Source organism: Lepisosteus platostomus, chromosome 18 (assembly GCF_059453375.1).
Source record: "Lepisosteus platostomus isolate fLepPlt1 chromosome 18, fLepPlt1.hap1, whole genome shotgun sequence".
In the NCBI taxonomy this organism is placed as follows: Eukaryota; Metazoa; Chordata; class Actinopteri; order Semionotiformes; family Lepisosteidae; genus Lepisosteus; species Lepisosteus platostomus.
In genome coordinates, this window is record NC_142628.1 from 7,876,119 (window position 1) to 7,889,511 (window position 13,393).

The 13,393-nt window shown below is 41.3% G+C and overlaps 1 protein-coding gene across 1 annotated transcript in view; it reads left to right on the forward strand.

The window, feature by feature from the left end:
- The first annotated feature begins 991 nt into the window (after positions 1-991).
- swap70b (switching B cell complex subunit SWAP70b) overlaps positions 992-13,393 on the forward strand; it is a 33,666-nt gene continuing 21,264 nt past the window's right edge. Inside the window, exons 1-2 of the mRNA XM_088610877.1 lie at positions 992-1,185; positions 8,807-8,947. Of these exons, the coding sequence (XP_088467003.1) occupies positions 1,090-1,185; positions 8,807-8,947 (237 nt within the window). The 5' untranslated portion in view covers positions 992-1,089. The remainder of the gene's footprint in view (positions 1,186-8,806; positions 8,948-13,393) is intronic.

A 13,393-nucleotide genomic window follows, 5' to 3' on the forward strand; every position in this document is an offset into this window, starting at 1 on the left:
GCTGAAAATAAAAACGTTTTGGCCGTGGGGCCTTCTTCGGGTGTGAGGAAGACAATGCAGTGAGCGAAGGGAGAACAGGCTGGGAGAGAGGAGGAGCGAGAGGCGGGAGCAGGGGACAGAGAGGCCAATCAAGAGGTGTGAAGTCAGGATAGGTGTAGGGAGGTGTGAAATGAAACCTCCAATGAATGGAGAAAACTTAGAAGAAAAGTAGTCTGTCTTTAAGAGAAGGGGGAAGTTGTGATCCTAGCCGCAGGATAATTTTGGTTTCTGTAGTCTTTCTGACTTAATGTAATTGATTTATATTAAGTATTTAAAATTATATTACTTCTGAAAAAAAAACTCGACATTTGCAATTTTATGTATTTTATTTGGGAAAATATTGAAAACATTAAAAACTTACAGAACTGTTCTCACATGCCATTCAAAAGACATGCATGAGTGACTCCAGGCTGTGTGCGGGAAAAATGAAGTATTAGTAAGCAAGCCTTGTGCCGTTTGCTCACATCACACCTGCTCGCTTCCTGAAAGGGCGGGATAACCTTTTAGTCCAAAACCCAGTGATATCTGGGGTCTCGAAAGACGTAAGGGTGCATATGATTATGATGTATATCAACTCAATGTGAATTAAGACTGTTTGCACACCTGAATTGGAAAAATTATAATTGCGATCAGGGGATGCCCATTTCATTTAAACATTTTAAACACGAAAGGAAGGGATCGCATTTGTCGTGGGAGTACTAAGAAAATGATAATTGAATTAATCTAAACACGTGAATTCACGGGTAGTTTCCTTTGAATCGACTTTTAATATCGATCCACACATACCACAGTGACTTGTCCCCAGGAGCGAGCCATCAGACTATTATTGACATAAAAAAATAAAAGCTCTTTAACGGTGAAAATGTTCAATAATCTCCCGTCCCTAGGCAGCGCTGAGGTGCTTGCGCCAGTGGCTCTGAGTGAAATCAGCGGAGTGTCGGTCATGTGACCGGCTCCCATTGTACAGCACCTCCGCAGAGATAACAGAAACTTTGTTACGGGCGCACAGATCTGCGAGTGTTTTGAGACTGTTGGGTAAAACGGTTCAAAATGGGACTTCGGGAAGAGCTTTTAAAGTCCATTTGGCACGCTTTTACGGCTTTGGACGTGGACAGGAGCGGGAAAGTATCTAAATCGCAGTTAAAGGTAAGGTTGTGAAGCAGTTCGTTACTTTTGTTCGTGCTGGAAATCGTGCTTGTACCTTTCCAGGCGAGTTATTTTTTTCCTCCTAGAGACCTGAAGTCAGGCTAATGCGCACTAATCAGACGCTACTTAAAGTGAAGTCGCTGCCTTTTAAAAAACAAATCAACGTGGGCTTAGCCCAAGTAAGAAAATAAACTGTTTTACAAGCTCCGTTTTTATGTTCGACTAATTGTAATTCCTAATACAATAAATTATATATGGCCAATAAAGTGATCTTATGTATTTTGCAATGTTAAATGACATGCACCAAGCTTTAGACAGAGCAAATCTTATCGGGTAAAGAAAGCAGTAGTTGTACACTAATGATTAACCCTATACGAATTTTCAGTGATGGGAGGTGTAGTTAACGTAATCCATCTGCGCTTTATTGCTTTCCAGATCCTAAATGGTTAAAGTCGCAATTGCTTTGGTGACGTATTGTAAATCCAATAACAAAAATAAGTAGTCAGATGTGTGGGGTTGCCCAGTATCGGAGTTGTAATAATTAGTTGACAGCAACCATGTCTTTTACCAAAACATTTAATAAAAGTGTGTTATAGACGTATTTGACATCATACTATTGACGTCGGGTACATGTAAATAAACGAAGCTCCGAAGTGGAAGAAAACTTTTTGAATTGTGTTCACAGTAACATCTGATACCCAGTCTCACAATTTGTGGCAATTTTAAATTAAAAGGTAGTGCTTACAGCGTTTCCCATGTTTTACACATACTGTTTTATTATATGGCTTTATCTGATACTACTTCTAAAAATTATGTTTGCCAGCTACCCGTTCGGAGAGCATTTCATAATCCCTCTTTAATTTATTCAGAAAGGAAAGAGATTCTTGAGATTACTGGTCCGAGTGACGCAATTGCCTTTTTTTTAAACGAGATCCATTTCCTTCTACATTCTATACTGGGCCTGAACATGTGCATAAAACCCGAAATTACAGCACCGTGTCAAATTGTCTTTGCGTTGCTTGCATTACCAAGAAAAATGTTAGATCGTGCAGACTTAGTGTTGGTAACACGGTAATTAGGAATCATTTTATGCTAAAATGCCAAACTACAGCAAGTGTAGGATTTACAGGACTACAAAATCCAGTCTTTTGAAATAACATCATAACACAACATCACTTTATTAACCCTATACTATTTCTTGGATTAGGAATTCGTCTTCTCGCAGACCCCAGCTTGCTCTCTATGAGACACATAGACACACAGACGGGGAGAGAAGCCTGGGATAATTGTATTAGCCTCTCTTGCTACTGTATATATTAACGTTTCTTGAATTCTGATCTTGACTCCCTTAAGGCACGAACTGGTTTTGTCGGAGTTGATGTGGGTGCTGTACCTTTAATAAAGTACACTGGACGTCTCGTTAGATATCCTTTCTCACTGTCATCAGCTTTTCACATGACCAGTGGTGGGGAAACTGCTTATATTCATAATTTGGCTCTTTCTTCTCTAAGCAGAACTGCATTGGTTGACAAAATGAAGACATGTTGCCATACACTGTAAAAAAAAATAAAATACATACAGACCTCTCAACAGTATCAAGTGGATAGTAATGATGAAATCAATGGTGATTTCTTTCCAAACACCATTGAAGGCAGATTTCCATTTAATTAATTTTGTGTTTGCAAGACAGGCAGTACCTTAAGCCAAAAAGTTCATTACTTACTGCACACAGTGAATTGACATCAATGAAAAAAAAAACATACTGTAGTGCTATGCGTTACAATACCAGGAAGCAAAGGAACGAAACGTTGGATGTAGCATAAAGGCTAGAACAGTTTGAATAAGGCAGAATGCTGGACGTGATGAAATGAGACCGTGTTGTTGGTTTACCCAGCCTGGCTGAGGCGTAAGGAAAGGCCCGTCCACTCAGTGAGGTGAGGAGAGGGGAAGATGTGAGGATACCTGATGTTTAGGAACAAGTAATAGGTTTATTCCATGCTGAAAAGACACCTGTGTGACACTTGAAGAAGGCTCCACGGCCAAAACGTTGTGTTTTCTCTCTTCTCTTTTCAGCATGGAATAAACCTCACCTGTTCCTTTGCAGCCTACGCATGCTGATGCAGCTCTCCACCTGAACTACTTCTACCTGATGTTTAGGCTTATTGGGATAGAAAGAGGCGAGTTTACAGCTGTCCTCCTACTACAATTTCAGTGACAAAACCTCAATGTAATGGCATGGACTTAAAACCATTAAAAACTTTATCAATCTGGAAGATCTGCAAAGCCCTCTGGATGTACATTGGAGGTTCCCCCTCTGAAATAATTTATCATTGGCTGTGTATGGGGGTGCTGTACAGTCCTCTCCCTACATGCCTTGACATTATTGTGTGTTTTATCTGCTTTTATTTGGAAAGATGGACGTGCTATGTATGTGTTACTTAATGTAAGATGCAAATACAAATAAAAAAATACTTTCAAAATTATTTGAAATGTATCACATTTGTAGCATGTGCTACCTATCTTTCAGCATACAGCTGTAGTACAAAATACAAAAGAGGAAGCGAGATCTGGCTAAAAATACTTGACCTTCCAGTTGAGAGCTGTTTCAGCAGAGCTTTGCATCAAAGGTCATTCTGTAATGCTGTTCAGATAAAACATAAATACTTTTATTTTGGAAAGACACGCTTTTTAGTATGAAGCGTATTGTCTTCTCTGATTTACACAAAGCAATGTTCTTTGTTCATGAAAAAATGTGGGTCACAGACCACCTACACAAGAATCATGTTCGCCTTTTCTGCATGCTGTGCTAAGTTTAGCATTTCTGTAGTGTAGTCAGACTCAGAAGTGAGTTAAAAACCACCTCACAAACCACTGTAAAATAAGGCTTGCATAATGATCTTGCATACTACGTCTACAGAAAGAGCTAGTTTACACAAAAGAGGCTGATGGCCAGTGTGTATGTTTTTTCCAAAGACAATCCCTCTGTACTTAAATACTTCAGACCTGATGTATGGAGGTAAACTGGCACTGAGCTCACTTCTGGAGATTCTAGATTCAAGACCTCTGAGTCTGAGCAACCAGACCTAATTTTAAAATCCAGTAGTCTTCAAGTCGAGTGAGCTACGCTCCCATGTGATAGCAATAAGATTGGGTTTTGAGTTGGTGGTCGTTTTAAGCAGAATCTGCTGCTGCACAATTAGTTGGCTTTGGTTTCCTTCAGCAGGGGGAGAGGTTTATGGCCTGATCTTTTTTGTTCTGGCGACTGTGGGGTTAGGGATTTTGCCGCCATCTGCGCGGGGTTGTTGTAATTTCGGCCTTGCCGTGAAGTGGCGGGGCGGGCCCAGCTGTAGTGGCTGCAGACCACATCTCCACCCTCCCGCCTGCTCTGCACAGATTGCCGAGGGCACGAGATACCCAGAGCAGCTGGCTGTGATGAGACGTCGCACTGCGTCGGGCGCTACGGCTCATTGAAGCTCTGCGTAGCTCCTGTTTTGCAATCCAGCATCGCATCACTCAAAGGACCTGCCAGCCAGTGATCCCACTTCCCTGTCTGCCTGGGTTTTCCCTGTCGCCTGACTCCGCTGGGGGCACACCCCCGTCCCTGTGGCCCTGCAGGTGTGTGTGTGCTGGCAGTGAGGTTTGCTGCTGCGTCGGACCTGCAGTCCTTTTGTGGTGTTGATGCTTCTGGAGTCCAGCACCGCTACTGGTCCTGGTGGTCCTCCCTGTCCTCCCCTGCCTGCACTCCAGCCCTGTGTCCAGCCTGCTCCCCTGCCTGTACTCCAGCCCTGTGTCCACCCCTGCGTCCAGCCTGCTCCCCTGCCTGCACTCCACCCCTGTGTCCAGCCTGCTCTCCTGCCTGCACTCCACCCCTGTGTCCAGCCTGCTCCCCTTCAGTGCGATCTATCCTGCCTGGCTGACCAGCCCTTCCCTAACCCCCCTTTATTTATCTTTATTCAGTTCCTCATGAACTGTGTTATTTTGCTAAGTGTAGATTTTATTTAGAGCCAGGTATCTATTAGTGCTACAGTTTCTGACAGGAAGAGAGTAGTGTATTGTAGCATAATAGCTCTTTTTGTGTAGTGCAGTGGCACAGTGATCTGCATTGCTGCCTTGCAGTGCCAGGGCCCTGGGATCAGTTCCTGAGGTGCTGTCTGCATGGAGTTTATATGTTCTTCCCTGTTCATGTGGGTTTCCTCTGGGTGCTCTGTTTTTTTCCCCACAATCCAAAGACAAACTGGTTGGTAAATTGGCTTTGGGGAAATTAGTGTTTGAATGTTTGTATCTGCGTGCGTCCCGTTTAACTTGTTTCCTGCCTTGTGCCTGTTGCTTGCTGGGATAGGCTCTGTCTCACCCGCGGCCCTGTTCTGGGCCTGTTTTTAGCACTAAGAAAATGGGTGGATGGATTAGCTCTTCTGACCACGTGGATCTCCTCAGCTGAACATACAGGAATACTGCATACAGTTCTGTTGGTCAGGCCTCTCCCCTCACTTTATCGGGTGTTTGCTCAGTTTCCCACATTGAGTTCCATTAACATCCAGCAGACAGTGTGAATGCCTTTGAGCTCCCATCCACCCCTGAGCCAAGATCAGTGCCTTGGTACAGACAGTACTGTGTGCTGATGTCCTTGTCACATGTCGCATCTGTCATGTGCTGTTGCTGGTTGAGCCTGCCTGCCTGCAAGAGATGGTATTGTTCTGATTCAGGGAACTGCATCATGTGAAGACCATCATTTCCTTGGCTGTATGGGTGATGTTCTTTATCTGTATATGTGCACTGTATAGGTATATTTGTCTCTGTTACAAGTAATAACCAATAGCTGAGGAATTGCCACTTCTGGTCAAGGTTATTAGAATACCTTGCTTCATTATTGTTAGCAACTGTAAGTACTTTAACAACATTGACAGCAGGTTTTTCTTTTTTCAACATGGTAACCAAACTTGAACATACAGCCATTCTGACTAATTTAGCTTCAATTTAATTTTGTACAATGTCATCATTTCGTGAGCTCTCAAGTAACCAAAACTAACTTTCCAGAGTCGTGTCCTGTTGCTGGTGCCCATCGAAGATAAGTTTTCACTGCTTCATTATTTGTGCGTCGTTAATCAAAACACAGGCAAGAGGTGTATTTCAATTTACAGATGGAAACTACAATTTATAGTTCTACTTATTTAGGTATAGACAGTGCCTTTAAGAACCAGATGAAGTCTGATTAAATTAATCACTTTTGTTTTTGTGCTACATGCATTGATGTGTCCATCTTCATATTTGCAAAACCTGAGCTTTCTCTTATCTTTATTGACAGAGCAGAACCATAGATGTAATGTGCTGGTGCATAAAGCGTAGAAACTATGGTGCTGTTCTCCTTTTCTCACACAGATGTGTGTCAGCGTCTTGTCTGCGGTAATGTGAAAACTATCTTTGGCTTGTGGAAAGAGTATGCTGGCACAGTAAATGGTAGACCTTCAAAGTGAAATTCACATGCTAAGCTTGTAGCTGGCAGTTTTGATATACTGTATGAGATTTCTTTATCATTACACTTTCCCCTTAAAAAATACGTAATTACACATGGGAATTCTGATCTTTGTATTTTTTATGGGTTTTTCTTACACGTTCATAGATGCTTTGGTGTGCTGTTATTGTCTTGGCTTTGCCGATCTGCAGATGTTTTTCGTAACATTCCCATTAACTAAACTCTGAAGTTACATATGCAGTATATTTAATCAAAAAACAGCCTCAGTGCTGTCGCAAGGTGAAGGTTTCAGCTACCTTTATACCCTGTATTATCACAGAAACCAGTAATGCATTGTAAATTTCTATAATGACACGATAAGATAGCTCCTATATTTTGAAGAAGCTGTCCAAATATTTTGTTGAAACTATTGGATGAAGATCCTTGGATCTGCTAGGATCCACAGAAGACAGATGATCCACATAGCCACATAGGCAGAGAGACTGGAGTTTCGCAGACTGGTAGCCCCAAACTGTGTTTGTATTTTCTCTTAGAATAACTAGAGACATTTCAGTGTCTCTTTGTTGGACATGAACATTCAAAATGTACAATATTATGTAATGCCTTAAAAATAAGCAAGAAACACTAAAAGGCTTTCTTGCCCCTGTGATGATGGTACACCAGTATGAAAAAACATACGTTCTACATCTCCACGGAGACCCGCTAAGGCTGTCTTGCACTGTGTCAGACTAGCAGAGCAGGGCTTATTTTCAGAGGATAGGAGTTGTTTTCCTGACTGACTGGCACCAGTCTGAACCGCAGCAATCTGTGTGCTCAGCCTTGATAAAGCTGCAAACAGGAAGGGGCCGTCTGTGGCAGTGGGGTGGGCAGACAGCTTGCTTCGTCAGCTTTCTCGTAACTCTCACACAACACGGCATGCTTGGAATAGCGTTCACAATGTGTACTGCATTTGGATTCAATCTACATATAAAAAAAATTGTATGAGTCAAGTAGTGGAGTTATAGGTCTGTTTTTGTCTTCCGCTCCCCACATGGGTGAGGAATAACTGGGCTGTGTCTCCTTACCGTCGTCTTGTTTCAGCAATTTGAAGGAACGATGCTGTGGGAATGAATTGAATGTTGCACCACTAAAGGTGAATATTGTTGAAACTGGAAGAAAAAAAGAGGTAGCTTTAGTTTGAATTTGAAGGTGAAAATCTTATTTATGCAAATGATGTTGCGATTTAATACATTGAAGGCCGCTGCACCTGATTGCGCCAACACTGATCAGGTTGAGACCCTTTTCTGCAGTAAGGAGAACTGCCAAGCCAGGCGTGAAATAGTTCTGGGACATGACTAAACTCTGATGACAAGCACACATTTAGGAGGGGAGTTTGAAACTGCAGTGCACTTAGCCTAATTAAAACTTTCTACTACTCTACAATATGAAAGATGATGAATAAATAAGAAAAAGCCTTTTTACAATCCATAAATCACACTTCTTTTTCATGCACACATATTTGGATATTTAAAATTTAGCTCAAGAATAGAACTTAGCATTGTTTTTTTTTTTTGCTTTTAGCAAAATTGATGGATTTAAAGCAACAACGGCTGCTGGTTTTAGCTGAACCTTGCACTCGTCCTGTTCTGGACATCCACCGATTAAAATTGTCCACTTCATTATAGACTCTTTCTGAAGTGATAGCATAAGTGGTTAGAAATGGTTAATACAGCTAGATTTTAAAAAGCAGATATACAATTATTTTTCTAATGGTCTGCCTGGAGTTTTATTCCCCTTATTGGTTCAGTGTAGGTGTCAGTTTTTAAATTCATTCTTTACCAAAGAGACATGCTCGACACGAGGCACTCCCCTTCCCAGAGGTCCTGTGAATGTCTGGGAAGTGAGCAGGAGCGCCGCAAATGACCACAACTGTCCTTCGGCTGCTACCCAGCGGCATAACCTGGAGCCAGGCTGCTTCCCAGCTGGAGTCATGCCTTACCACGCCTCCATTTGTGTGCCATGCTGTTCTTTACTGTGCTGTAATGAAGATCGAGACAGGTCAGCCATCATTTGAGCGCATGCTAGGCTAGAAGCGTTTCTGGGTGGGAGTGGCTTTACTCTGAAGGTGCTGCAGGTACGATGTTTCTCTGACTGTGTTTCTTTCCTTCCCAGGTTCTCTCTCACAATCTGTGCACAGTGATGAAGATCCCTCATGATCCCGTGGCACTGGAGGAGCATTTCAAGGACGATGACGAAGGGCCTGTTTCCAATCAGGGGTACATGCCCTACCTGAATAAGTTCATTCTAGATAAGGTAAAGTTCCAGCTCCCCACCCACACGCTCTTTTGAAGCTTTCTTCTTCTTGTCGCTCAGCCCTGCCATAGCTTCTGCAAGCCCATAAAAAAAACACGCTTTTCAGGAACCTCTGTGGCTTTTGCAGTTTGCACTAAAAGAATTTGGTACAGCACCTGGCCTTCACAGGACTTTCCTGGCTGTTTGTTCAGTCAGCAAGTGCAGAACCTTCTTATCCAGTCACCCTAAATGATAGTCAGTTACTTGAACAAAAATACCTCCAGAATTCAACTGGTGTTACCTCCATGTGGATTTTAAAGGAATGTCTGGCTTCCTCTATATGTGTCTAGAAATAAGTGCAGCTCTGTCCGGTAACTGTATTTCTTTTAGCAAAACCTCATTATAATTCTGACTCTGTAGGGATCTCTTCAGTCGTTTATTGCTCTGCATAAGGAATGCATTATGTATTTCCCAGCACCGATGAGACAGTTATTTCCTGCTGTGTCTCTTTTTCTATAATTTGTGTCTCAAGAGTTTGGTGTCGGTGTTATGAATACTCCAATAACCTAAAGATTTTGAAAAGGCAATTTATGTGAGCTTGGGAACTGGTGGCCGTGCAGCTCTTGAAGATACCCTTGCAGCACGTCTTACAGCAGGGCCTTCATTGTCACACACCTCCCAGCCTGCCACCTTCTCGTTTGAGCCTGGCAGCTGTGCAGGCAGCATCACACGAGAGCACTGCGTCAGCTTAAAAAAAGGAAGTTCCTGAAAATGTGTACCTAGAGATAAGACCATGTGGGGACATTCCTGTCCACATACAACCTTGCTGGCCTCTCTCGGCTCCATGTCAGAAGAAAGTGATGTGCAAAGAATAGAAACTACCGGGTCTGTCGATTTTTAATACTCTGCTGGTTTTTAAGAATTCCCATTTCTGAGAAGGGTCTGCAGGGGAATGTGAATTCCTGTGTTTGCCTGTCCTACCAATCCGTAGCCTGAAAAGCATGGATGTCTTGCTTTAGCTGAGCTGAGATTCTTATTTTAGATTATTTTTTTTAATTTACAACAGAAATGGTTAATGTATTAAGATTTGAAACCTATTTTGCTATGCACTATGCCTTGTTCTCCATGTGACGTAAGATTTCATTCAGTGTTGAGTTATGGATGGTGTGAGCTTGGAGCTGTCAAATATCTCCTTATACTATTCCCATTAACATATTTGGATTTCTGTTTCCCTTAAAGTTCGGCAGGATTTCTCTTAATAACCTAACAATTGAAAGTTCAGGCACTCTCAACACATTTAAACACTTTGTAAAATACTGTTTAGTGTTGTGAATGAAATTAAGAGATTACTGTTTTATGATCTATAATATTTAAGCGGGGCAACACACCTGTCTGTACTTATGAAGCCTTTTTATTAAGCAATTTAGGTTCGTGGTACTTGATGTATAAGTAATTCAATTTTTTTCTATAGTCAGTAAATGTTGTATTCACTTGGAATAACAGCATCCGGGAATCTCAGTGTATTTTTAGGCAGAGTCATTTGGTTTAACCTGCTTTGCTGAGGTCCAGCCCCCTGGCTGGAGGAGGAGGAGAATGGGTCTCTACTGCTGAGTGGCCAAGGGGGAGCTGTGCAGGTGGAGATGGGGTGGAGGACAGGGTCTTGCATGTAGTATTTATTGTTTTGTTTAACAGAGGAAATGACGTCTGGAATGATTAACGATTTAGCACATCTGAGGTCATTTGAACTTGGCTGCTGCTAACCCCTCCCGAACGTTTGTTGTGAACTCCATTTACTGTTCTTTTGGTTGCTGAAAAATCAGTTTAGAGCTTAGCCTTTGTTTCCTCTGATTTAGCATATGAAAACTGTGACAAGTCCCCTGAAGTCTGCCGGTATATTTAAAAAAACTCCAGGGCGTGAGTTGTGAGTTAGTCATTCAGAACTCAGCTTCCTTTGGTTTCTGGTTTCTATTTTTCACTGCACTTAAAGAAGGGCCTAGGTTTCTAGATCAAACAGATTCATTTATTCAGCTAGTAGCTTTGATAAGGTCCATCTATACTGCACCTCCTCTCATTACTCTTGTGAATGGCACTGAATATTTATTTAAAGCAGGAAAGTACTCCTTGGTCTTTAACAAGGCCACCATTGTTTAAGTGCAGAAAGATGGAGAGAGTCCCAGATGGACAGCAAGAGGAGTGTGTGTGTGGTGGAGGGGGGGGTAAGGTTTTGAGGCTGACGGAAGCTGCAAAAATAAAAGTGAGAAAAATTCTTTCACACAAACATGGGATATCCCATCAGCTCTACCTTCCCCACACAACCCCTTACTCCTGAAGATGACTGTTCTACACCTTTCAGACTCTCCAGTCCACAGTATGTGTGTAAACGACTAGTTCTCAGTGCTTGTGTGTCCAAATAGACCACTGTGTCAGTCTTCTAACATTCGTGGGACAGCTTGTTAGGTTTAGACAGATAAGAATAGCCTTTTATGGTCACGTCTATGGCTATCTTCTGCATTTTAAGTTGTGTTCTCTGTCCCTAGCGATAATTAGGTGAAATATGAATCTTTGCATATTTCAGGCAAGACGTTTTAGGATTTCTGCATTATTTTGTGTGCCAGCGTTTAGGAAGAGGTAGCCCTAATTTCTTTTTCTTTGTCTCCCTGCTGAGGAGTGCAGTGGGGAATGCTCAGTTCATTGAGCCAGCACGTGTAGCAGGTGTCAAGGGTGGTATCAGTATGTAACCTAGTCTCCTAATACATGGAATATTACTCACGGAATTTCAAGCACAGTTTTTTTTTATTGTGGTATTTTTTTAAACCAAGTACCTTTCTTTTCCACGTTGTTATGGTCATCAGTATATGTTGCATAATTCTCTGGTAAAGAATAGCATCACATGCACTTTTCAGAGTGATTGTGTTTTTAAGGGTTTAAAGGTATGCAAGTCTCTCTCTTGTGTTTTTCTTTAAAGTTGTAAAACCTGCTTTACATGAAGCCAGTGAAAAGGCCTTTGGGTTGTTGAACATGCTTTTCACCATTTTCAGGCCAAAAATAATAATCAGAAAATGATTGTGAAACAAAAAATAGAAAAACCCGACAGTCTGTGTAGTAGATTTTTGTTTAGGCTTCAATGAGGTGATTCTCTGGACAGAAATAACTCTGGCCCTGTTTGTATTCACTTTTGTTTTTCTTTGTTATGCTCCGTGTTGTTCTAAATTTATGCATGTGCATTATGTTTCTTATTTGTTAATGGGTTTATGTTGTGTTAAATTCGCATTGTGTTGTCTTTTACCTGCCTGCAAAGTACATTTTCCATTTGGGAGAATAAAGGAAGTAAGTATCTCACTGAGCTCAGAGGAGGATGGACCAGCCTGATCATTGGTTTCCAAACTAAAATGACCTAATACTGTTATTTTTGGATAAAACCAGTGACTCACTGCTGAGTGTGTCTCAGTGCAGTTCACTTTAAATTGAATATCACAACATCAATAGCTATTTCTGTTCTTTCTTCACCACCCTGCTGGCTTGGCATTAGATGTGCCACTAATCTGTAGGGATTTTTACAGTAAATGTGCCAGGAGTTTCCATGGTAATATAACAAACACCAATGTTAATTAGTTTACCGTTTGCAGAGAATGTTTCTGTCTCATGGTAGTAGCCTCCGTTAATGTGGTAAAGAAATTTGTATGCCAGACACATCTAGGAATTTATGATGAATGTTAAATCTCCATGCAGAGCCCCCATGCTTTGTTATACCCTGCTACAACAAGCTATAACAACACTGAGTGTTTACATTCCTCCTTGCACTTTCATTTAGCTTGCTTTTATGCATGCTCCGCCATGGGTTCAAGCTGTTTTGAATTCCATTGACCACTCTGTTATGAATGACTCTAAGCACATTTCACCAGAGTTACCTTGCATTTCGATGTGCTTGTTTTGTATTATTATACTATATGTTTGATCACAACAAACTGCCATTTCAGAAAAATATGTAATAGTTGGTGTCTGCTGTATATTATTGGGATTACTAGTCTCTTACTAATAATTTGGTTGAAACAAAAAAGCTTAAAATAGGCATTTTGGCTATACTATGTCTTGTGTTTGTAATCCACTATGCTTTTTAAGATGGTGATTTATTTATAGAGAGTCCACCTTTCCTAATAAAAAAACATTGTATTGTGCATAGAGAGTTATCCGTCTCCTTAATCCTTTTTAGCTGAGTGTAACTTGGTTTATTGCTTGTATTTTGTGAATAGCGAAACGCAGTAGCCTTTTTATGTTTTTTTTTCATATACACATTGGGCAGAAATTATATGGCTTTCACATATAATAGAAGGGCAATAAATTGTGACCTTGTTACCTGCCATTTGGATTTTAAGAATAACCTACAATGGAAGAGTTCTTTAAACCATTAAAGCAGCAGGTTTTTGATTTGCATTATATTTTGAATAGCTGGTATAAACTGTAAACGTG